The sequence below is a fragment of the Pyxicephalus adspersus genome, chromosome 10, assembly GCF_032062135.1.
Source record: "Pyxicephalus adspersus chromosome 10, UCB_Pads_2.0, whole genome shotgun sequence".
NCBI classification, from domain to species: domain Eukaryota; kingdom Metazoa; phylum Chordata; class Amphibia; order Anura; family Pyxicephalidae; genus Pyxicephalus; species Pyxicephalus adspersus.
Window position 1 is genome coordinate 40,636,185 of NC_092867.1, and position 21,677 is coordinate 40,657,861.

Here is a 21,677-nt window from a genome sequence, read left to right on the forward strand (position 1 = left end):
TATGTTAAAATCTTTAAATATGATTGAAAGCTATTATGATGTACTTATTATAAATAAAACAAACACAGCATTACCTAGAATGACAAGTGCTACTAAGCCAATGTGTCTCTAATAACTTTTTGAAACCAGAATCTTTCTACATTTTCATGGTCCAAGTCCACCCCCTACTTTCCTAAGCAATTTTGGTGACAATATCATCTTTAGGACCTTGAGATTAACTTGAAAGGCTGGTGGCTATAGACTTCAATACATGCCAGTATTATCAAATGCTCCAAAAATGTTTTTCAAACACTTAGAAACACAAATGCGTAGTAAGCAGGTAGTAGATAGTAGCAGCTCATTTTTACATTTTATGAGTAATTTAAATTCTTCTTTGTTTTCTAACAATTATCAAAATGTTATCAAGTGTTTTCGTCGTATTCCTATTTAGTGGATTAGGTGGTTAATGACACAGAAATTTCACAACTACAGAAACTTTTCAATGTAATGCACTGGTGAATGTAGCCAACAGTTGGCCCTTGAGCAGAACTGACTTGGGGCTCCTGTTGGCTAAGGAGGGTGCAGGCACCTCCCTATGTCTACCCTAATGTTATATTACTTTTCTCTCTTGTAGGTGCCTATGTACCAGAAGGCCTCCTGACATCTTGCACTTGGGACTATATGACCTTCACACCCTCTGTTAGAGCCTACACTATGCTTCTCTTCTGTTTTGTCTTCTTTATCCCTCTTTTTATTATAATTTATTGCTACATCTTCATTTTCAAGGCCATCAAGAACACTAACCGGTGAGTGACTTATTATTGCCTGCTGGTGGCACTGTGGTTTAGCACGCCTTACATGTGCTTCCGCAGATCACCAGCAGGCGGCTTGCTGCAGAATGATCACCTGCTTTGACAACACGTGTGGCTAAAAATAAGCAGGCCTATATATTCTGCCTTCACAGGCCTCTCATTGCCTTGGCATTGGACCTGAAATCTTGTACCTAAATCTTTGCTGGTGCTCTGGCCATTTGCTCTATAAAATCCTGCTCTTGATATTGTTGCCTTTTGTATATCTCTTTATATAGTAGGATTGTTGCACTTATCAGTGTTTGCTATGTTTTTAATGCATTTACTTCCAATTAATTCCACATTATCCCTGACACATTAGTATTTTTTCCAGTGATGGTATGGCATACAAGTCGAAGACAAGAGAGGGAGGGATGAGTAGGAAGCATCTGAATTCATCTTCCCTCTTTAGAAATAGAAGCAATCTTTTTTTTGGCTGGATCACTAAATGACCTTGGGAAACAGCTGTACAGATATAAACTGCTATATTTTGGCTCACGATGATCATGAACATTCATCTCGGGCAATATAAATCTGGTGTCTGTACATAGCAATAGTTAACACTCAAATGTGTAAAACATGAAATGCATAACGTAAGGAACATTCTGTAATTTTTTCAGCTTTGGCAAGAAAATCTGGCACAGGTATATTCTGGTTCTGTGCGTTCAGAAATAGCTATTACAATACAGAAATAGAAAATCATTTAAATTGTAACCTAGTAAAGTTGCCACTGCAAGACATTGTTCACTGACCATTTGTATTCTTCCCTTTGTTAGTTTTTTCTGAAATCTATAGGGCCAAGAAATACCAAGCATAGCCAGCGACTTCACATACACATGTTTGTTGTTTTTATGATATCTCACATACTTTACTTTGAATCCTCTTCTTGTTTACAACAGAGCTGTTCATAAAATTGGCTCTGATGACAACAAGGAGTCTCAAAAACAGTATCAGAAAATGAAGAAGGAGTGGAAGATGGCAAAGATAGCACTGATTGTCATCCTTCTGTATGTGATTTCATGGTCCCCCTATTCTACCGTCGCATTGGTGGCCTTCGCTGGGTAATGTATATATGAACATTTTGTAATAACAATTTTTGGCATTGTTTAATAATTTTAGAAAATGTTTAAAAATGAAATTATATTTTTTCATTGGTTCCGCTTTATTACCTGAACATTACATACAAAAATATCTGTATGCAAAACAGAAATGTTTTTGTATTAGTAACTTTGCCGTATAAGAAAATCAATTGATTTCTTACTTATAACGTTGTAGATCAACCATTTATTTTTTCATAAATATCAGCACCATTGTGTGTGCCTTTATTCATAGAAGTAGCAATCAGCACAATGGTCATTTTTATGAATGAACCAAAGCGCATTACTTTTTATTGGCAGTATTATTCCTACCTCTGCATTTAAAAAGTAGTGATTGGCATGACCACAAACCTTAACACCACCAAATAGGGTTCACCACCCTGATAGTGATGACTGCCCTAAGTCACAATAGAGATCAGTAGTTTTCATCTAAAAACCTTGATTACTATTTTTGAAATAATGGTCAGCTTTTTTAAAGTGGCGTACATTACCACAACGGAGGAGAATAGGCTGGGTACCCAATTTTAAAATATGAAGATCCAATTAATGTAATTACAGTATGCCCTTTAAAGCCATTATAAAAAAATTAATTGTACTATTGTTGTCACTACTTTTTAAGTGAGCCTCCTATTCTTTGTAAAAGGAATAATATCAAATCTTCTCTTTCTGGGAATAACAAATGCAACATAAAGTCTTGGCTTTCTTGCCTAACGCAGCTGTTTTTGAATTCTGTTGTTGGATTCTCTCTCTGGCCCATCCTTATACATTTGTATGCCCTTGCAGAGAGAAACTCCCATCAGCTGCAAGTGATGTGATAGCCGAATGGTAGAACTAAAAGTGGGATCCAGGCATCACCTCGTTGGTGCACTTTCAATCCTGTACAGAAATATAAAGCCATGGGCCAGTTTGTCACTATAAAGTGACAAAGTTCATTCAAAATCAGTCATGAACCAAACTGAATAACTGAACTAATTACCTGTATTTTTTTATATTTTTCAACAGGTATTCAAGCATGTTAACACCATACATGAACTCTGTGCCTGCTGTGATTGCAAAGGCATCTGCCATTCACAATCCAATAATCTATGCCATTACTCACCCTAAATACAGGTAGGATTGATTGTAGGAGACATATGTTTATCTTTTTTTTGCACTGGTAGCAAACTGACTAAGCTTCAATATCATATGTAAATTATGTTGTATATGGGATGGAAGGTAACAATATTGTATTGCCTAACTTCAGTATGTCTGTGAGGGGTCTCGTTTAATAAGGTCATTGTATAGTTAGTAGTAGTTAGCCAAATTTAAATGGACTTGTTCTTGTAATGTTGAAGACATTTTGTAGCTTTCCAAGCCACTTTATCAGAACTGTTTTGTGATATAGTTAATTAGTGTAGACGGAATCAGACAGTAGGTTAATATAACTCTGTAATGGGACTATCAAAATACAAATACAAAAAGGCATATACATACAGGTAGTCCTCGAGTTAAGTACATCTAACATTCAAATGATTTCTAGATACCAACACACTTCCCTTCTCCCTTGTGTGCCGGATGGAGGCTTGATGATGCAGATGGGTGGTTCGCATGACTTGCATAAAAAGTATTTTTGCTGTTCTGCAACGTCTTGTAATTCTTTAATGACCAAGACAAACTCTGCAGTTGTTTCTTTTTGCATATCAAAGCACAGCTGGCTCCGAAGTTAATGAATGTCTAGGCTCCATAAAGTTTTTTGTTTTGTTTGTGATTAACTCACAGTGAGGATTTAATACCGTAACTGACACCACGCTGTCTAATAATAATGTTGAGACAAACATCTGTCCTAATTGCATTTATTAAAAAAGTATAGCTGTTCCGACTTACATACAAATTCAATTTTATGAACAAACCTACAGTCTCGATCTCGTATGTAACACGGGGACCTGTATTCCTGATTCAGAGCAGAACATACGTATATAACTTTTATTTGAAAACTTCAGGTTCAGTTTAAGGATTGGTGTAGGAGATGCTAGCCTAGATCACACATAAGTCATTGCATAAAGGTGTAATGTTGGTACTGAGGTTATAAGTAAACTGAGTGACATCAAGTTTCTGTAATGTAGAAATTGAATGGCTTTTGATAGGGGCTAGCAGTGTTATACATAGATTATTGAAAGTGGGAAACTGTAGTAGCATTAACATTTCATACTAGGTCTTGATCAATGGAGTTCAAGTGAATGCAAAGAGAAGGTTGTTGCTAGTAAAACCAGAGAGGAAAGGGAAGGAAGATGGTGGATGCCCATTAGCCAGGAAGATAGTTGGGGTCTACATTATTGACAAAGCCTGTACATCCATGAAAGACTAAATGAGGGATAGGAAGTTGTTGAATTTCTGGTCCACTGATAACAGATCTATGATCCCTACAAGTACCCTAACATTTTTACATTATGTAACCCAATTCCATTAGCCTATAGACCTTGAGGTGTTAGCTACAGATAATAAAAATATATATCAAATCTTGTTGTGACTTGACATAGCACTGCATGGTGTCTCCATGTTTGGGCAATGTGGCTTGTTTGCACCTCTGTGATGCACAGCAGGCATCCCCCTTATTGTCTGCCCATTGCTTTGAAAAAAAAGTTCTCTTGGCATCGCACCCAGAACAAAGACTAGCAAAATAAAGAGATGAAACATTTCAACTCATGCTCCTATAATTTCGGTCTATTTTTTACCTTGTTAGGATAAAACTTCTTATCTGGTGATCTAAAAATAATAAGCTTTTTGGAAATAATAACACATAGAACATAGAAGAAATTAAAATTTGTAATAGGATCAGCAGTAATATGCAGACACAAGCAATAATATGCTGTGTCCTGAGCAGACCTTCATGAAGGAAGATGACAACTTAATACAAAATGCAGACAATATACAATGTGTGGTTTAGTAATATATCTGCAAATGTATACCTTATATCTATTTTGTTTTGAAAATGTAAGGAAACTTTTCACCGGACATAACAAAAGAATATTCAACAACAAAAATACAAAGTTTATAAAGTATAGTAGACAGAACATTACATCTATTCCAACACAGCAGAAATCATCTTTGTAGAGCCATTAAAGTGTAGGTATGCTGTCTGTGTGCGCCACTAGAACATTTTCTCCTCAATACCTATAAAGTGGGGGTATATGACTTTTTTTATACATACACTGGAATCCTTTTGCTCTTTTGACAACTTTTTTGATTTTCATCACTTTTTGTTTAAGTCTTGGTAGTCATCAAGACAAGTTTAGAGGAGAAACTACCAAATAGAAACCCAGAGAATAATAAAAGCCTAATAAGGCATCTGGCATCCCACTCTACACCCAGAAAAAATCAGCTCTTTTTAAAATATTACAGTAGTATGTTGCATCACAATATGAAAAAGAAAGCCAAGGAACAGAATCTAAGGATCTGCCTGGTGCACACCAGGGAACAAGTCAACTAATGGGCTTTGCTAGAGATGGTTTCAAGGTTGTGGCCCTCAGATTTAACCAGGGAGGTTACAAGGGAAATAAACTAAACAAGATAAAAAATAGAGCAAGACTGAGATGAAACAAGAGGTCAGAACTAGCAGCAAACATGGATCTTTGAAAAAAGGCAAGATATTTAGCAGTAGGGGCAATCAGATACATTTTTATCAGATTTATTTCATGTTAGAAACAGAATGTCAGCTGACTGGTTGCCCTCCTTCCTTTCTTAAACCACTTACAAAAGGTAGTAAAATATTTACCTGTAAAGGGAAGAATAAAAATTATTTTTTTACTGTACCCATTGACTACATTCCTGGTGGTGATGTAACTGGCCCTTTGGGTAGTTTTGGTCTAATATGATCCAAGATCTAATATGTAGCAGCCTACATTATTCATGAAACTTGTGTTCCACTTTTTAAGATTAAACTTTGTTATTACAACTTTATCACACAATAGTACTTACATAACCTAAAGAATATTTTAGGGCATTACTTGTTTCAGCCATTTTATGGACTAATAAAGCCTAGTTCTTGTATCACAGGATGGCAATTGCAAAATATATTCCTTGTTTGAGACCAATTCTCCGAGTGACTCGCAAAGATTCCAGAACCTATACCAGTTATCCATCTTCTCGGCGTTCCACTGTTACCAGCCATTGCAGCCAGTCTTCTGACATAATTGGACACCCCAAACTAAAAGGACGTCTTCCTTCCGTCTCAGATAGTGAATCGGTAAGCATGAGTTTATGTCCCGAGATTTTCAGCTAATTCCTTCAGTCATCTCCTCGGTGTTCTTGAGTAATGAGCAATTTCTGCCCCTCAGATGGGGAACCACTGACAAAAAGGATCTTTTAAATTATTTGTAAAGGCATAAACCTGCATTTTTATTAATTATTTGGGAATCCCCAAGACTGGAGTTATATGAAGGGTTCCTGCATGGTAAAAAGTTTTTTTAAAAAAAGGTGCTATATATAGTATAACATTTACTAATGTTGTATATTTTGCTAGTTTAAATTAATTATTGACATTTACAGTATGGTAGGGAGTCTTTATTTACACACCTTTGTTTTTTTTTGTGCACTAAACAGCAGAATCACAGCATGCTAAAAACTCATTAAAATTAGCTGCTATTATAATCTATAAAGCTCTTCACACTAGAGCACTATGTTTTTTAAAAAAACTTGTTGGCTAGATCTTTGGAAAAATCTACCTAAAATGTATCTTGTGTTGTGTTACAGTTTAAAGCACTACATTAACACAGCGCTAAAAATGTATGTGCTTTATCTAAGGTGAAAGAATGGAAGGGCCATCGATCATTTTTCTGTTACCAATAACTAAATTTACCAAGTATTCCAAATAGAGATAAGCGAATTTCTCAAAAATTCTATTCGGCCGGTTCGCCGAATTTTTCTAAAAGATTTGCTTTGATCTGAATTTATTCACGGTGAGTCGCGTTAAAAAACAGCTATTACCGATAATTTTGGCTATTTCGTGTTTCGTGTTTCTCTGTCTAAGAATACAAGCCACTATATGTGATAAATGGGGACAAGTCCTCATTCATCCCCTATAGTGCCCTGTATTCTTAGATAGAGAACCTCTATCTAAGAATACATAGTACAGCGCTGCAACATCAATCGCTGTGCCAGTGCTTTGCTTTTACTATGTATTCTAAGATAGAGTTTCTCTATCTAAGAATAGAGGGCACTAAAGGTGATGAATGGGGACAAGTCCCCATTCATCCCCTGTAGTGCCCACAGATCGTAGTAGTGGAACTGCAGAGGTCATCTGCAGTTCAGTTTCCCAGGTGACGTCACAGTGGGAAACTGAACTGCAGATGACCTCTGCAGTTCCACTACAACGTGGAACTGCAAACTCTATCTAAGAATATATAGTACAGCACTGCAATAGCAATCGCTGATGCCGTGCTGTGCTTCAAATATGTATTCTTAGATAGAGTTTCTCTATCTAAGAATACGGGGTACTAAAGGTGATGAATGGAGACAAGTCCCCATTCATCTCCTGTAGTGCCCAGAGATAGAGTTGTCCCCATTCATCCCCTGTAGTGCCCTGTATTCTTAGATAAAGAAACTCTATCTAGGAATACATAGTAAAAGCACAGCACTGAAACAGCGATTAATGTTGCAGTGCTGTACTATATATTCTTAGATAGAGTTTCCCTATCTAAGAATACAGGGCACTACAGGCGATGAATGGGGACAAGTCCCCATTCATCACTTGTAGTGCCTGGACATTGTAGTGAAACTGCCACGGTCATCTGCAGTTCAACTACGATCTCTGGGCACTACAGGGGACGAATTGAAGCTGAAAAAGTGGAATTCAATCCGAATTTCCGGAAAAATTCTATTTGCAACAAATCTGAATTTCCTCACGATTCATAGTAACGAATCGCAATTTTTTCGAAAATGACTTGTCCCCATTCATCACTTTTACTGCCCTGTATTCTTAGATAGAGAAACTTTATCTAAGAATACATATTAGAAGCACAGCACGGCAACAGCAATTGCTGTTGCAGCGCTATACTATATATTCTTAGATAGGGTTTCTCTATTTAAGAATACAGGGCACTACAGTGGATGAATGGGGACAAGTCATTTTCGAAAAAATTGCGATTCCTTACTATGAATCGTGAGGAAATTCAGATTTGTTGCAAATAGAATTTTTCCGGAAATTCGGATTGAATTCCACTTTTTCAGCTTCAATTCGCTTATCTCTAATTCCAAACAAGCATTTTTTACATATTCCCATAATAGCAAAGAAAATAGTAGATCCTTTCCAGTGACAAACTACTGCACGATACATACATACTGTACATACAGCACCGTTCTGTGCTATGAAGAGGGGAGGGGGAGAAAAACGGCACGGCACCCCACTGCACGCTCTCCCCCTTCACTTCTATTATGATCGTCGTTCATCGTCCATGGATCCACCAGGACAGTCATTCGGACGATAGACGGACGAGTGCTGTACACACACCAGATTCTTGTCCGATAACGGCCCTGAGCTGATTATCAGACAAGAACTATTGCAAGTATGCACCTAGCCTTAGGGTAACATTCTTCCCAATGGGCAGCAATGTTAAAAGCTTTCTTACCTTGGTGGCCACGGTAGGTAGGGAAGCACTCATGTGCCCCCTTCCTCTACTATACTAAGCAACATGCCTCTAAACATTGGCGGTACACTAAAGAAAGAGATCATGATGCCAGGAGTTGGAAAATCTGGTCATCATCTGTGAAAGTCTTGTGACCAGTTTCTTCTGCTACTTTGGAGCGTTTTCTTCAGAGAACACTCTGTAAAAAAAACAGGTCTCAATACTATACAGCAGTATCTATTGCTTTGTTAAATTTATGTAACTTATGTTTTATGTTTTCATACGTAACAATTTAAAGAATACCCACCTAAAAATGTCTTAAAAGGGTCAGTCAACACAAAAAAAGATTTCACTTTTGGAAAGATGATGGAGAAATGATTCTTCTGCCAGTTACACATTTCCTTACCACCTGTCACTAGAATTCTCTACCCAACCAGCTTTGTTTTCGGACGATAGACGGACGAGTGCTGTACACACACCAGATTCTTGTCCGATAACGGCCCTGAGCTGATTATCAGACAAGAACTATTGCAAGTATGTACCTAGCCTTAGGGTAACATTCTTCCCAATGGGCAGCAATGTTAAAAGCTTTCCTACCTTGGTGGCCACGGTAGGTAGGGCAGCACTCATGTGCCCCCTTCCTCTACTATACTAAGCAACATGCCTCTAAACATTGGCGGTACACTAAAGGAAGAGATCATGATGCCAGGAGTAGGAAAATCTGGTCATCATCTGTGAAAGTCCTGTGACCAGTTTCTTCTGCTACTTTGGAGCATTTTCTTCAGAGAACACTCTGAAAAAAAAACAGGTCTCAATACTACCACAGCAGTATCTATTGCTTTGTTAAATTTATGTAACTTATGTTTTATGTTTTCATATGTAACAATTTAAAGATTACCCACCTAAAAATGTCTTAAAAGGGTCAGTCAACACAAAAAAAGATTTCACTTTTGGAAAGATGATGGAGAAATGATTCTTCTTCCAGTTACACATTTCCTTACCACCTGTCACTAGAATTCTCTACCCAACCAGCTTTGTTTACTTGCTTCAACTAAAACTGAAAGTCTTGTCTGAAAATTTCTCCAAGGTGCAAAGGATGAAGACTAGAACAACTGCCGATCCTGATGACACTGAAAGATATTAAAATCAGTAGACAAAACAGCCTGTCAAATGTTCACTTCTAACAGAAATATTTATTTGGAGTAGACTGACCCTTGTGGAAACACTTTTATTCCATTATCCATTCCCATTTTCTTCTTGCCACCCATTCAGTTGTTTTATAAAAAAATTATTATCACCCCGTAAAACATTATTACTATTTCCAATATATTAATTTCAGGGCTGGACTGATACGGACGCTGATATCAGTAGTATGAACTCCAGGCCAGCCAGTAGGCAGGTTTCCCATGAAATGGGGAAAGACACCACTGAGCTCAATGACATAAAATCCAAAACTAAGCTGAAAAGTCATGATTCGGGAATTTTTGAGAAGGTAAATGTGCATATTGAAAAACTACCTACATTTTCCTACCATTATGGCCCTTTCTATCAGGTTTTGTGATGACCATTTAGTTTATGTGCTGTGTTTTGCTTATTTTTTGTTATGCTGTTTATTAAGACATCACAAAAGCAACAGTAAAATGTTTTGCACATTTAGTGTCGCTATGCATGTGTGTCATTTCCATGTAATTTCCAGCTGTATTCACATTTATACCCCAATGCATGGGTTGTATTTTTATTAATTTAATTGTTGTAATGGGTTATTGTTTATTAAGCAATAAAATAATTTTTTTGAAAAATTTCAGACCTCTGTGGATGCAGATGATATTTCTCTGGTAGAAATTGGCACAGCAGATCGTAGTTCTCCTCTTGCAGTAAGTATACATTCCAAAATAAATACTTGTAGAGCTTAGTTATACAAGTTGAATAATGGCGAGACCAAATTTGCAGTTTCAAAGTTCAGGTATTACTAATGGTGGCTATAACAAGAGGTAGTTTCTGTTGAGTCTATTCACTTCACACAGAGGAAGTTTATTTTCTCAACTGCATAATGAAGGCATCTTGGGGGCAGCACAGCCAACAATGGCTTACTTCCTCTGTGTAAAGGAAACCGAATATTGGTTGTATGGTGCCTACAGGCTCCCTGGAGATATCAAAAAGAATTACTTTACTCTACTCAGGTCTTTGAGAAACTGTAATACACTGCTTGTACTCTTAAATGCTTTCCTAACTGGGGAAATTCAACACCCAGAGACAAGCTAAACCATACAGTAGAATAATAATTTCCTATAATAACCACTATATAGCTGATCTGTTCCATAGATGAATTGCACCAAAGCAGCACCATAAAAATGTAACGCTTGTCCTAAATTGCTCCTGAAAAAGCAGTATACTTCCCATGCCTTTGTTGTATATCTGCAGTGGGAGAGCCAAGGCTATGCCGCCTCCAACTGATGGTTCCATTGTTCTCCATTGTATTGCTCCTGTTCTCCTTGCAGGAGAGGAAGCTCTACTTGAAGATCTGCAGTGCAAGGATTCCCCTGCTTCTGCATTTTCATTTTGGAAAACTATGCATTATTCACCTTTCCTGCTCCATCATCTATAATCCCCCACTATTTTTTAGAACACCAGTCATCAGTAAAGTCTGACAATCTTGCAGTTATTTACCTTAATGACTTATACACAAAAGGACAAAGGCATGGTAAGTCAGGTATTGAAAAAAGCTTAACTACAAGCATGGGCAAAACTGTTTACTAATCATTTGCCCTCTGCTTTCTCATTCTCATTTTTTTTTTTTTTTGAGCACAATATTCAGAATTCAGGCCCACAGTACGAGTGTTTTAACATTCATAAATTAGGAATACAGGAATGAGATTTAGAGAGTTAGATTGGTTATTTATTTATTAAAACAATCCACATGAGTTGTGTCATGTTGTTCGATGTTATTATAATGGGCTTCAATACTGACCATTCTCTTGTTTTCCCATTTTAAATTAAAGGCAGGTAGAAATTTGAATGGCTATGGACAAAGAAAAGGAGATCCTATTTCCCGTGTAGCAGTATCACGAATACCAAGTATCGTAGTGACATACAGCAGTTACCAAGGCAATCAATCAGCGGTAGAGCATAATTCTAACCTGCCTTGTCACAGGACCAATGGAACAAAACATAATCCTGCAATTGGTACCATTATTACGGAAACTATACCTGAAAACAACACAGAAACATCAACAAATCAGTTGTCGCCAAGAAAAACTTGAAGTTTCCTGGACATATATTGTATACGTTGACTACTAATGGTGCCATTAGTTATTCCGGTCACTATACACAGACCATGGAAAAAAAGGTAGTTAGTTATGTAAGGCAAATGTGTCATCATTTATTGCCACCAGTGTAATCGCCACAGTTATTCATCTGTAGTGACCAAGTGTTTCTACTGAAGCTATTTAAATCCCAGAAGTTTTGCATTTTTTTTGGCCTTTTTTGAAACAGAACTGGGGATATCTTTAGTTTTCTTGATGTTGTGGAAGATAAATTGCTACAATAAGTACAATTATAAAATATTGGTGGACCAACATAATTTATTTACACAGAAGAATTCTAAATGCTTTAAATTTAATTTAAAATGTACACATGTATTTAAACTATGAGAACACAATGAATGATAACTGCAAGAAGCAATTTTTACTGCTTACTTAATGTGATATGCAAGAATGTTACTGTACAAAAAAGCAAAAAAGTATTAAATATATGCTAAAGAAATAAAGACTTTTAAAGAAGAATTGGGAACTAATATAAAAAAAATATATATAGCGCCATCATGTTATGCAGGGCTCTACAAAGTCCATAGTCATGTCACTAGCTTCCCCTCAAAGGTGCTCACAATCTAATGTCCCTACCACAGTCATATGTCATTAATACAATCTAAGGTCAATTTTGAGGATAGCCAATTAACCTATCTGCATGTTTTTGGGAAGTGAGAGGAAACCGGAATACCTGGAGGAAACCCAGGCAGACACAAGATTCGAACCTGGGACCTAGCGCTGCAAAGGCCAGAACACTAGGGATGAGTGAGTGAGAATATGAAGTTCGATCTCGCGGCGAATTGGTCTTTCTTGCTTACCGAAAATGTAAGAGAGAAAAGCCTGATTGACCAAGAGGTCGGGCTCTCGCATCATGCAGCCCTGGAAATCCTCTGCGATCCCCGGGCACTAGAGGTTAATTAATTGTGCACTCTTATCAAAGAACTGCGCATGGACAGCTCCATGTGGGTTGTATGAACTGCATGAACTCCCACGACTGAACATCATTCAAGTCTGGCAAATCAAGATGGCCAAAGATCAAGATATACAGAAGAGTAGAAGAAGATGGTGGCTCTTGTGATAAACAGGTGCTGAAAGACAGGACGGCATGTTTATTGATATGTACATTCCTACGTTCTTGTGGGAAATCTATTTTTCCCAGTGACATATTTAGCCACCCTTGTACGCAGAAATGTACTGGATTATAAGGTGAAGAATAAACAACTTTCTGTAATTAGATTCACATTAACTCATTTCTCACACTGCATGCAGGAAAAGAAGCTACAACTCATATGTAAAAAGTTCAGTACTAGAAGAAGGTTTTAGTGTTAATTTTACCATTTGTGCTGAACTACGTCGGTGGTTTGCAAGAGCCCAACTGCATAAAGCAACTGTCAGCTGAGGACATCAAATACCCTATTAGTGATTTACTCATGGCTACAATTTAACACTGGTACCACTGTCTACAGATCGTCTGTTTAATAACCCGCAGCATCACCAGCCTCCCATTAGCCTTGAAGCCTCACCTCTTCGACATCTCCTGCACAGACAGGGAAGCTGCTCATAGCTGATAGGGATTTTGGAGTTTGCGCTGCAGCCATTGAGCAGATTGGTTGCTGGATTTAATCCTGTCCTGGTATTGGCTGATAGCCTTATTTAAACTTCCCTAGTTCCAAATTCTGGTTGTTGGACCCCCAGCTTGTTTTCTACTTGGCCACTGAAATTCTGCCTATGACCCTGGCCTGCTTTGATTATGAATATTTCCTGCCACCTGTCCCAACCTTGTTCCATAGTGACTACCATTACTGCCGTCCTCCTCCCTTGACTTTGGTCTGTTTTGTCTATGAGTATTGCCTGCCTGACCCTGGTACCAGATCCCTACCTGTCCCTACACAGAAGCTTTCTGTCCCACTCACCCCTGGTAAGGAAAGCCATGGGGTGCTCTGGTGAAGATCGGGAGACACCTAGAACCCCCGCCCCAGTTCATACCATGCCTCTTGCCAGGGGGTGTAGTCCTAACAAACCCTATAGCTAGATGTGTAAAACTCAAAAAAGAGTATTTATATTAGAGTATTTATATCAAGTACAATATGCTTACACAGGGGATGTACCCAATTGCCATTAAAAACACATATAGGACATAAAGTCAAGTTTTAGTTCCATAAAGTTTTATGAAATGCAAATAATTCAATTCACTCTGTTATTATTAAACTATAAAGCATCAACATAATAAACAGTGCTGTTTATGAAATAAGATATAAAGGACTTCATAATGTGTGTAAATAAAAAAACAGCGATCACTATATTTACAATATGCTAACGATAGCATATGATAGAAAAAATAAGTATGTAGAAAAAGCTAGATAGAGACACACACATTAATGAAGAGCTTTTGTGATTGAGTCTATAGATATTGGCATATTTGATATAAAGGGGCCACTTTGTTACAAATACATACTACATACATACACATGGGAATGTGTACAACTAGATTATTTGAAAGGCCATATGCAGTGTTTTTTCTATCTAATTTCTATCTAATCTTTAGGTAGGAGAAACAATCTTCAATCTTAAAAGTTAATTTGACAAAAATGTTAGAGATGACATCAGTAATGGAAGCAAACTACCTACTGAATAGCTGCAATTTCAATCTCAGCAATCAGCAATCTCAGCTGCCAGATGTCCCACGTTCTGATTTTTGCCTATTTGCATAGTTTCTAAGAAAACACCTGTATTTGATTTTAATTGTTGCCTTAAAATATTCAAATGTTTTTTGCTTAGATTTGTGTGCAGAATAAGTCCACTTAATTTTGATCATTAGCTCCAATTCCTCTGTCACAAGTGGCATAGACACGTTTCACTAGTAGATAGCATAGGCTCACCTGAGATTTGGAGTTCAAGAATCTTCCAACACACCTTCACATGGGCATGATATTTCACATACAGGTTGTTTTCTAGTGAAAATTTATAGTCGGATAAATAAACAAAGCAAAGCAGTCCTGCAGCAAAAACAAGTTAACCCAAATCATTGAGAACATTGGTTGAGAAAAACCAGGAAACCTATTTTTTTAAGTTTGAACACAGGCACGGTTAAGGTTCACGGGTTCCATTCAGATTTGTTTCTGCATTAGATTGAAGCTATTCTGACCTCAAGTAGGAATTTCACTGATCCAAGTTCCGATTCAACATCAACTTGCACAAATGTTGGCTTGACAAACATAATTTTAATGTGCCTTACTAAGGGCATTTGTATTTAGCCAGACCACCATAAAGGGACCCCCTGTTCCTCCAACAAAAGAAGCTGTGTAAAAGGCTGCTCTGTCTCTGGGTTGTTAGCTATATGCTGATATGTGTTCTTTCCATCTCAATATCCAATATTTATTTCTCTAACCAAAGCAATAGGGGAATTTAATGGCAAGAATATGTCTCTATGTACGAATAAGTTTATATGATACCTAAATTTAAACCTTCCACAATACAAATAATTTTTTAAAATCCTTTAATATATTTATTAAAATCACATTGTTACAAAAAGGCATGCAGACACATGGGCATCTAATATCCTCAACTCATTTTGTGCATCTAGTCCACTTCTTCAGGAGGAATTTTATCCAAAGCTTTTGGATGTAGCTCCCTTCACATAATAAGGTGAGGAGATATGTAGAGAGACAAGTAGGAAGGCACAGGGGGGCAGATATCACCATACACCAGAGGTACCCTTCTTAAATCCACTACTATTAATTCATGGCAACAAATGGCGGATTTCCAAGAAGTCAATTGTATTCACGTCTCAAAATCACATCCAGTGCTCACAACCTAAATGGATTTTTCTAAAACAATCTTCTGTAGCTGTCGTCTGAAACAAATACCTGACCGATGGAGACGCCACAATAGCCAATCAAACGTTTTTCATTATTTTCTGACAGTTATAAAGTACTTTTCAACAGTCAACTATCTTTAGCACATAATATTATTATATTAATCTATATTTGTAGAATTGTACACTGGAGTCAAGTCTAAAGCTGGGTACACACGTGCAATAATTGTCGTTGGAAAGGATCTTTCACGATCCTTTCCAGCATATAAGGACAGCATGATGCAAGAACGAGTGCTATACATATACAGCACCGTTCTGCTCTATGGAGGGGTGAGGGAGAGAACGACAGAGCGGCATACTGCTGTGCACTCTCCCCCTTTGCTTCCATTAGGATCGTTCGTCATCCATTGTCCGTGGATCCGCCAGGACGTTGTTCGGATGATGGACGACAGGCGCTTTACACACGCCAGATTCTCTGAGCCGATTATCGGATGAGAACCATTGGACGTGTGTACGTAGCCTTAGTTTACTAATATTAAAAGCCCATCTACATATTTAACATATTGGCTAACTGTAATGATAAACTAAGTGTAATACCTTCCAGCAATCAGAAGTTATCTCATTTAGTTAGCTTATTTGATGAGGCGTAGAAGGACAAGAGCACCAAGACGTGGATATTATTCCAGGAAGTCATAAGAATGCCACCAAAATGCAGTAATAATTTTACATAATTTGGATCTTTCACTGAGCTTATAGTCTGGGCCTCTACCACCCCAATTTCAGAATCTCAGTTTATCTGGATTTATTTAGCTGAAATTTTATTGGTTCTAAAAAGGATGAACAATGTCGGCCCTTGTACAAACACAGGTAACCTGGAATGCTTTTTTAAGTAGTTCCCATTTTACCTGCTTAAAAATGACAACCTATTTTTTTAATTACAGAAACTCTCAGAGAGAACATTACCTGCAAACATTTAAAGAGTATATAGTCCCAAAACAAAAGTATACTATATTGCAATTTACCAGTCCTTAGATGATTTGGCTGAATTTTTTTTTTCCGGACAAAATATTTTTATCAAGCACAGAAAATACCTGTTGATCTTGCCAAAAACTGCCAAAAACTGTCCTTATCTTTTTTTTCAAACCACTAGTCTCATTGACTCATCATATAATGGAGATAAACAAAAATAAATTGGAGTGCAGTCTGTAAGTGTAAGGCTAGGTACAAACGTGCAATAATTATCATTTGAGAATGAACGATAAACGATTATTCTCGAATATTTTGAACGATCAAATATAATCCACCAATAATGTACACACTAGATACGATCGTTCGAACAATGCAGGAAGTGACATGTACAGGTGAAAGTGTATCACAGAACAATCCACGAACACTGAACGACCATACACACAAAAGATTACGAACGATTGTCACCCAATCAGATCCGCTGGGACAGTCATTCGTTTCCAGCGAGATTCCTCAGTCGTCGGCGTAGTTGACCAGTCGTTTATGCACTTTTTTTGTTAACAATTGCACGAGTGTACGCCGTCGAACACAACCAAAAAAACTAAAGCACCAAATATAATTAAAGTTGCTGTTTATATTTTTTTGTATTGATGTTTAAATATACCTAAAAATTGATTAATAATTTGAAATTAAAGCTTTCCATCTTTTTCTAATTTATATGGATAAAATACTGCTGATATGCCTTGAACAAAATAGCACATTTGTGAATACTGTTTTGTATTACAGGAGTCTAACGTGTATTCATTTAATGTGCATTTTCTAGACTCACAGTTCTTTAAGAACATGAAAGCTTTTACAGTGTCCTTGAACCTTGATAGTTCACCTCAGTATGTGGGAGGAATGTTGCGTAATACAGATAATTCAAAGTAAAGAAATACCAGTTCAATCATACAAATACAGATTTACCAATGACAAATACAATATAAAATGACTGAAAAAAGTAACACATCAATGGCTAATGGAAAGTCATACTTGGAAAGTTAACTGAAAAATTAGAAAAGGTATTGGAAAAGCTACAGTAAAGCTCTAAACTCAATCCAGTTGTTTGTTAGTATAAAATCTCTGTAGGGGTTACAAAGTAAATGTTAAAGACTTTATTTAAAGTACTTATGTAAGTACGTATACTTAAGTATGTAAACTTGTTATGTCAAATGTATTGTAATATATTTTATTTATTATTCAAAATAATAAGTTATAAGTGGATCAGATGCCTTAAAGGCCACACTAGAAGCTTGGTATGAACAATAAGGGGGAGGCACATGCTTGTTGTTTTCTTGTTTTTTTTCTTGTCGTCTTGTTTTCCTGAACAATTGGAACGTCCTACAAGCAGATTTTAGTAATTTTGTAATGTTGCCCTTTGGAATGTGCAGAAGGGGCATTTTCCTACACTGGGGAATAAAAAGCCGATCTCACGCATGTGCAGATTAACACTCTTTTATTTTTCCCTTTACAAAAAACTAGGTTACCTGATCTCACGCCTGCACAGTGTGAGATCAGATGACTTAGCCATAAAAACAGGGATGAAGGAGGATTCCAGGACAGTGTTGGACCCAATGGAGGACATCCTCAGCTGGATCAAGGGATCTGCGGAATTAAAAGTAAGAATGATTTTTTTTTCAGTTTTTTTCAGTTCCACTTTAAAAGCCCCAACTAGAAAAATTAGAAAATCCTACAAGCAGATTTTTGTATTTAAATGTTGCCCTTTAAGCTGTAGTAAAAGACCCTCTACATACAAAACAGTATTTTATTATTTATTTATTTTAACCATAAAATGTGTTCCCACGCCTTTTATTTGACAATAATTTTTCAATTTACAGTGAAAATAGATTATTTTGAATCATTCAAGATTTATCTCTCAAAGACTTCGATGGGGTTTGCCAATTTTGCCCTGTTCAGCAGAATTCCAAAAAAGTTGAACCAAACTTGGGCATGTTCGCACATCATTTTTAGGAACTCCTAAACAGATGTTCTAGTACTGGGTCCAAATTGGAGATTTGACATGGTTTTAAAGTATAAGTTATATGACCCAAAAGTAAACTGTGTAATGCCAATGCTGGGCAATAAATCAGTAAACCATGTAACCCTTTTATGTTTCGACAAGGCAGCAGTATGAGCGGTACGCTGCTATAAAGTGTGCATTTACCTTTACTATACAATGCATTGGGGTGGTAAGGCTTTGTATTACATATAACAAACAAGCAAGAATAGGGCCCAAGGCATGTACATATTCAGGAACTAATCCTATTTTAGGGAGAAAAAGTTCTGTCACACTAATGTTCTACATTAGTACATTTTTACATACATGTATATACAACTTTGTATATTACTGTATTACTTTCTAACTACAGGGCAATTACATGAGCCTATGAAACAAATAAGTGATGCATCTGGTTAACCAGACACACCAAAGTATCTATCGTAACCTATCCCATTCATGCCAAGCTGGTATTGCCAATATATGAGATTCAGATGGCACTGCCCATTCTTTGCACATTAGTGCAGCTGACCACCAGGAGAACTCATCTAGTATAACTCAGTCCAGTAATTGTGGAGATAACATGGTCTTCTTTTACAGCAGACGTACAGGTTTTAAACAGTATAACAAAGCAAACGAAAGCAAAGTAAGCATCTATTCACAAATTTTCCTATTTTCTATTTTAGAGAAATTACATGAAAAATAAAAAGTTAAGTTCTACAAGTATTGTATGCAAATAAACCTCTCTAATGACCAGCAATAATTTCCTATCAGTCTTTCTCCTCCAGGTGGTGCTGATGTTGCATATTGTCAGTGAAACCATAACCCTAACATCAGAAGTTTAGAAAGTTGGACAACCTGGAAAGAAGAAACCATACAGTGTGTGATGGTGCCGACCATCAAAAACAATAAATGTGTGGTCATAGGCTAAAGAAATATGATTAAAGTCTATGACTACATGTCTACACATTATATACATATGCTGCATTCCTTGTTCTTACAAATACTCATCAACTTTTGTTCTTCAAGTGACAGTTTTACAGACACACATAAACCTAAATGATCAATATTACACTCTGCCTATCTTATAAAAGAATAAATATTATTACAATATTTAAAAACTGGCATAGCATATGGTAGCTTCCACCCTGCTCTCAATTTCCTCATCATGTCAAGTACTGTACCATTAGAGGTGCAGTAGTCATATCCTTCAACATTAGCAGCTCCTTAGTGTAAAAAGTTATCTCTACTCATTGAAAAAACACACAATTTTCAGTTTTAAATTTTGTTAAGGGCACCAGTTTTTTTAAAACCATCCCCACTGGCCTAGATAGGTAAGAGAAGAAAGGATAGCCAACTGATGGGAAGAATTTGTGACAATGATGGGGCCTTAAACTACTGTTGTGCTAAGCAGATATACATTATGATAAATTTTAAGAGGGCTGAAGTTAGTAAGTCACTGTTTGCATGTTTATAAAAGGACAGTTACTCAAAAAGTGGTAAAGAAAGGATAACAATGGCACTGTTTTAGCAGAGATTTTGCCTTAATCACCGTGTGCACAATACTTACTGGTTATGGTACACAGTTACTTTTTTTGGGGGGGACTTTTTTTGGAATTTAGTCTGCTCCACACCCTAAGGCCCTAATTTATTAAAGATCTCCAAGGCTGGAGAGAATACACTTTGATCAGTGAAGCTGGGTGATCTAGCAAACCTGGAATGGATCTGGTCCAGGATTCAAAACGTTTGCTAGCAAATAGCAACTGATTTTAGGAAATCCATTCCAGGTTTTCTGGATCACCCAGCTTCACTGAAGAAAGTGTATTCTCTCCAGCCTTGGAGCGCTTTAGTAAATCAGAGCCTAAGACTCCACCTTCACCACTAAGTCTTCCAGGTCTACGCGATCCTCTTCAGCCATAGCATGGCCAGTGATAATGTAACTTCTGTGCATCCCCGGCATTTAGGTTTATTCTTTGCAGTGAATAGAGCTGCATGGTGGAAGAACCGTAAAATTTAAGCTTTAAAAAAAAACTATTGCTTAGGAGACATAGTCTATGTCAAGGCAACTGGCAATTACCAATGTAATGTCACTGAGAATTTTAAACTGCTAGCATTTCATATCATAAAGAAGGTGAATATGAGGCTTTGTAAATTTGCATTTTTTCATGCTTGGTTTAAGCCCATATGCACAGTAAATATTATATTTGAGTTTTGACAGCAGAAGATTTATTGTTAGTTTTTCTAATTACTAGAACAGTTAAAGTTTTAAGAAAAATAATGGTCCTTTTTCCATTTTTATGGTTGCTTATATTCTAGGGCAAAGTTTGTCATTTGGTTTAACTCTATACTCAAACTTTGATATACCTTATACTTTGCATACTTGATAGCCACTTTAAACCCCAGAGATTAGTACCAATAGTACTGATTACTACCTATAGTATATGTAGATTGTTAATCTACATGTATAAATATCTGCAATATGACTTATGCAGTCCTTACTACTTACTTTTTTGGGGGGATAAAATAAAGGTTATCCCCACTGGGCTGTTTAGTTATTTGCCACAGCTAATTGCTATACAACGTCAGGGGCCACAGTACACACAATAGGCCTGATTTATTAAATCTCTCCAAGGCTGGAGAGGATACACTGGGTGATCCAGCAAACCTGAAATAAATGTCTTTTCATTTCATATTTGCTAGCAAATGTTTTGATCCTGGACCAGATCCATTCCAGGTTTGCTGGATCACCCAGCTTCACTGATGAAAGTGTATCCTCTCCAGCCTTGGAGAGCTTTAATAAATCAGGCCCAGTGTATTTCTACCTGAAATTATCGTGGTCATTGGTCCAAGCTGACAATTCATTAGTAATATAGTTTTTAATTCCCTTTGTTTCTGGACACCTTAACTTTTTTTTCTTAATAACTTTCTCATTATTGCATATTTAATTACAAAATGCAGTTTAGGGGCACCCTTACCATTTATAAAGAATGAAGATAAGATGACTTCCAACTCTCAACCTCTTCCATGACATTGG

At 36.9% G+C, this 21,677-nt stretch overlaps 1 protein-coding gene across 3 annotated transcripts in view; it reads left to right on the forward strand.

Moving 5' to 3' along the window:
- OPN4 (opsin 4) overlaps positions 1-12,947 on the forward strand; it is a 30,637-nt gene extending 17,690 nt beyond the window's left edge. Inside the window, exons 5-11 of one of the 3 annotated variants that reach the window (XM_072424266.1) lie at positions 614-785; positions 1,727-1,888; positions 2,927-3,034; positions 5,957-6,146; positions 9,863-10,015; positions 10,329-10,397; positions 11,523-12,946. In XM_072424266.1, the coding sequence (XP_072280367.1) occupies positions 614-785; positions 1,727-1,888; positions 2,927-3,034; positions 5,957-6,146; positions 9,863-10,015; positions 10,329-10,397; positions 11,523-11,783 (1,115 nt within the window). In that variant the 3' untranslated portion in view covers positions 11,784-12,946. Of the gene's footprint in view, positions 1-613; positions 786-1,726; positions 1,889-2,926; positions 3,035-5,956; positions 6,147-9,862; positions 10,016-10,328; positions 10,398-11,522 lie in introns of all 3 variants that reach the window. The other 2 variants (XM_072424268.1, XM_072424267.1) reach the window with 2 other exon arrangements.
- Positions 12,948-21,677: the final 8,730 nt, after the last annotated feature.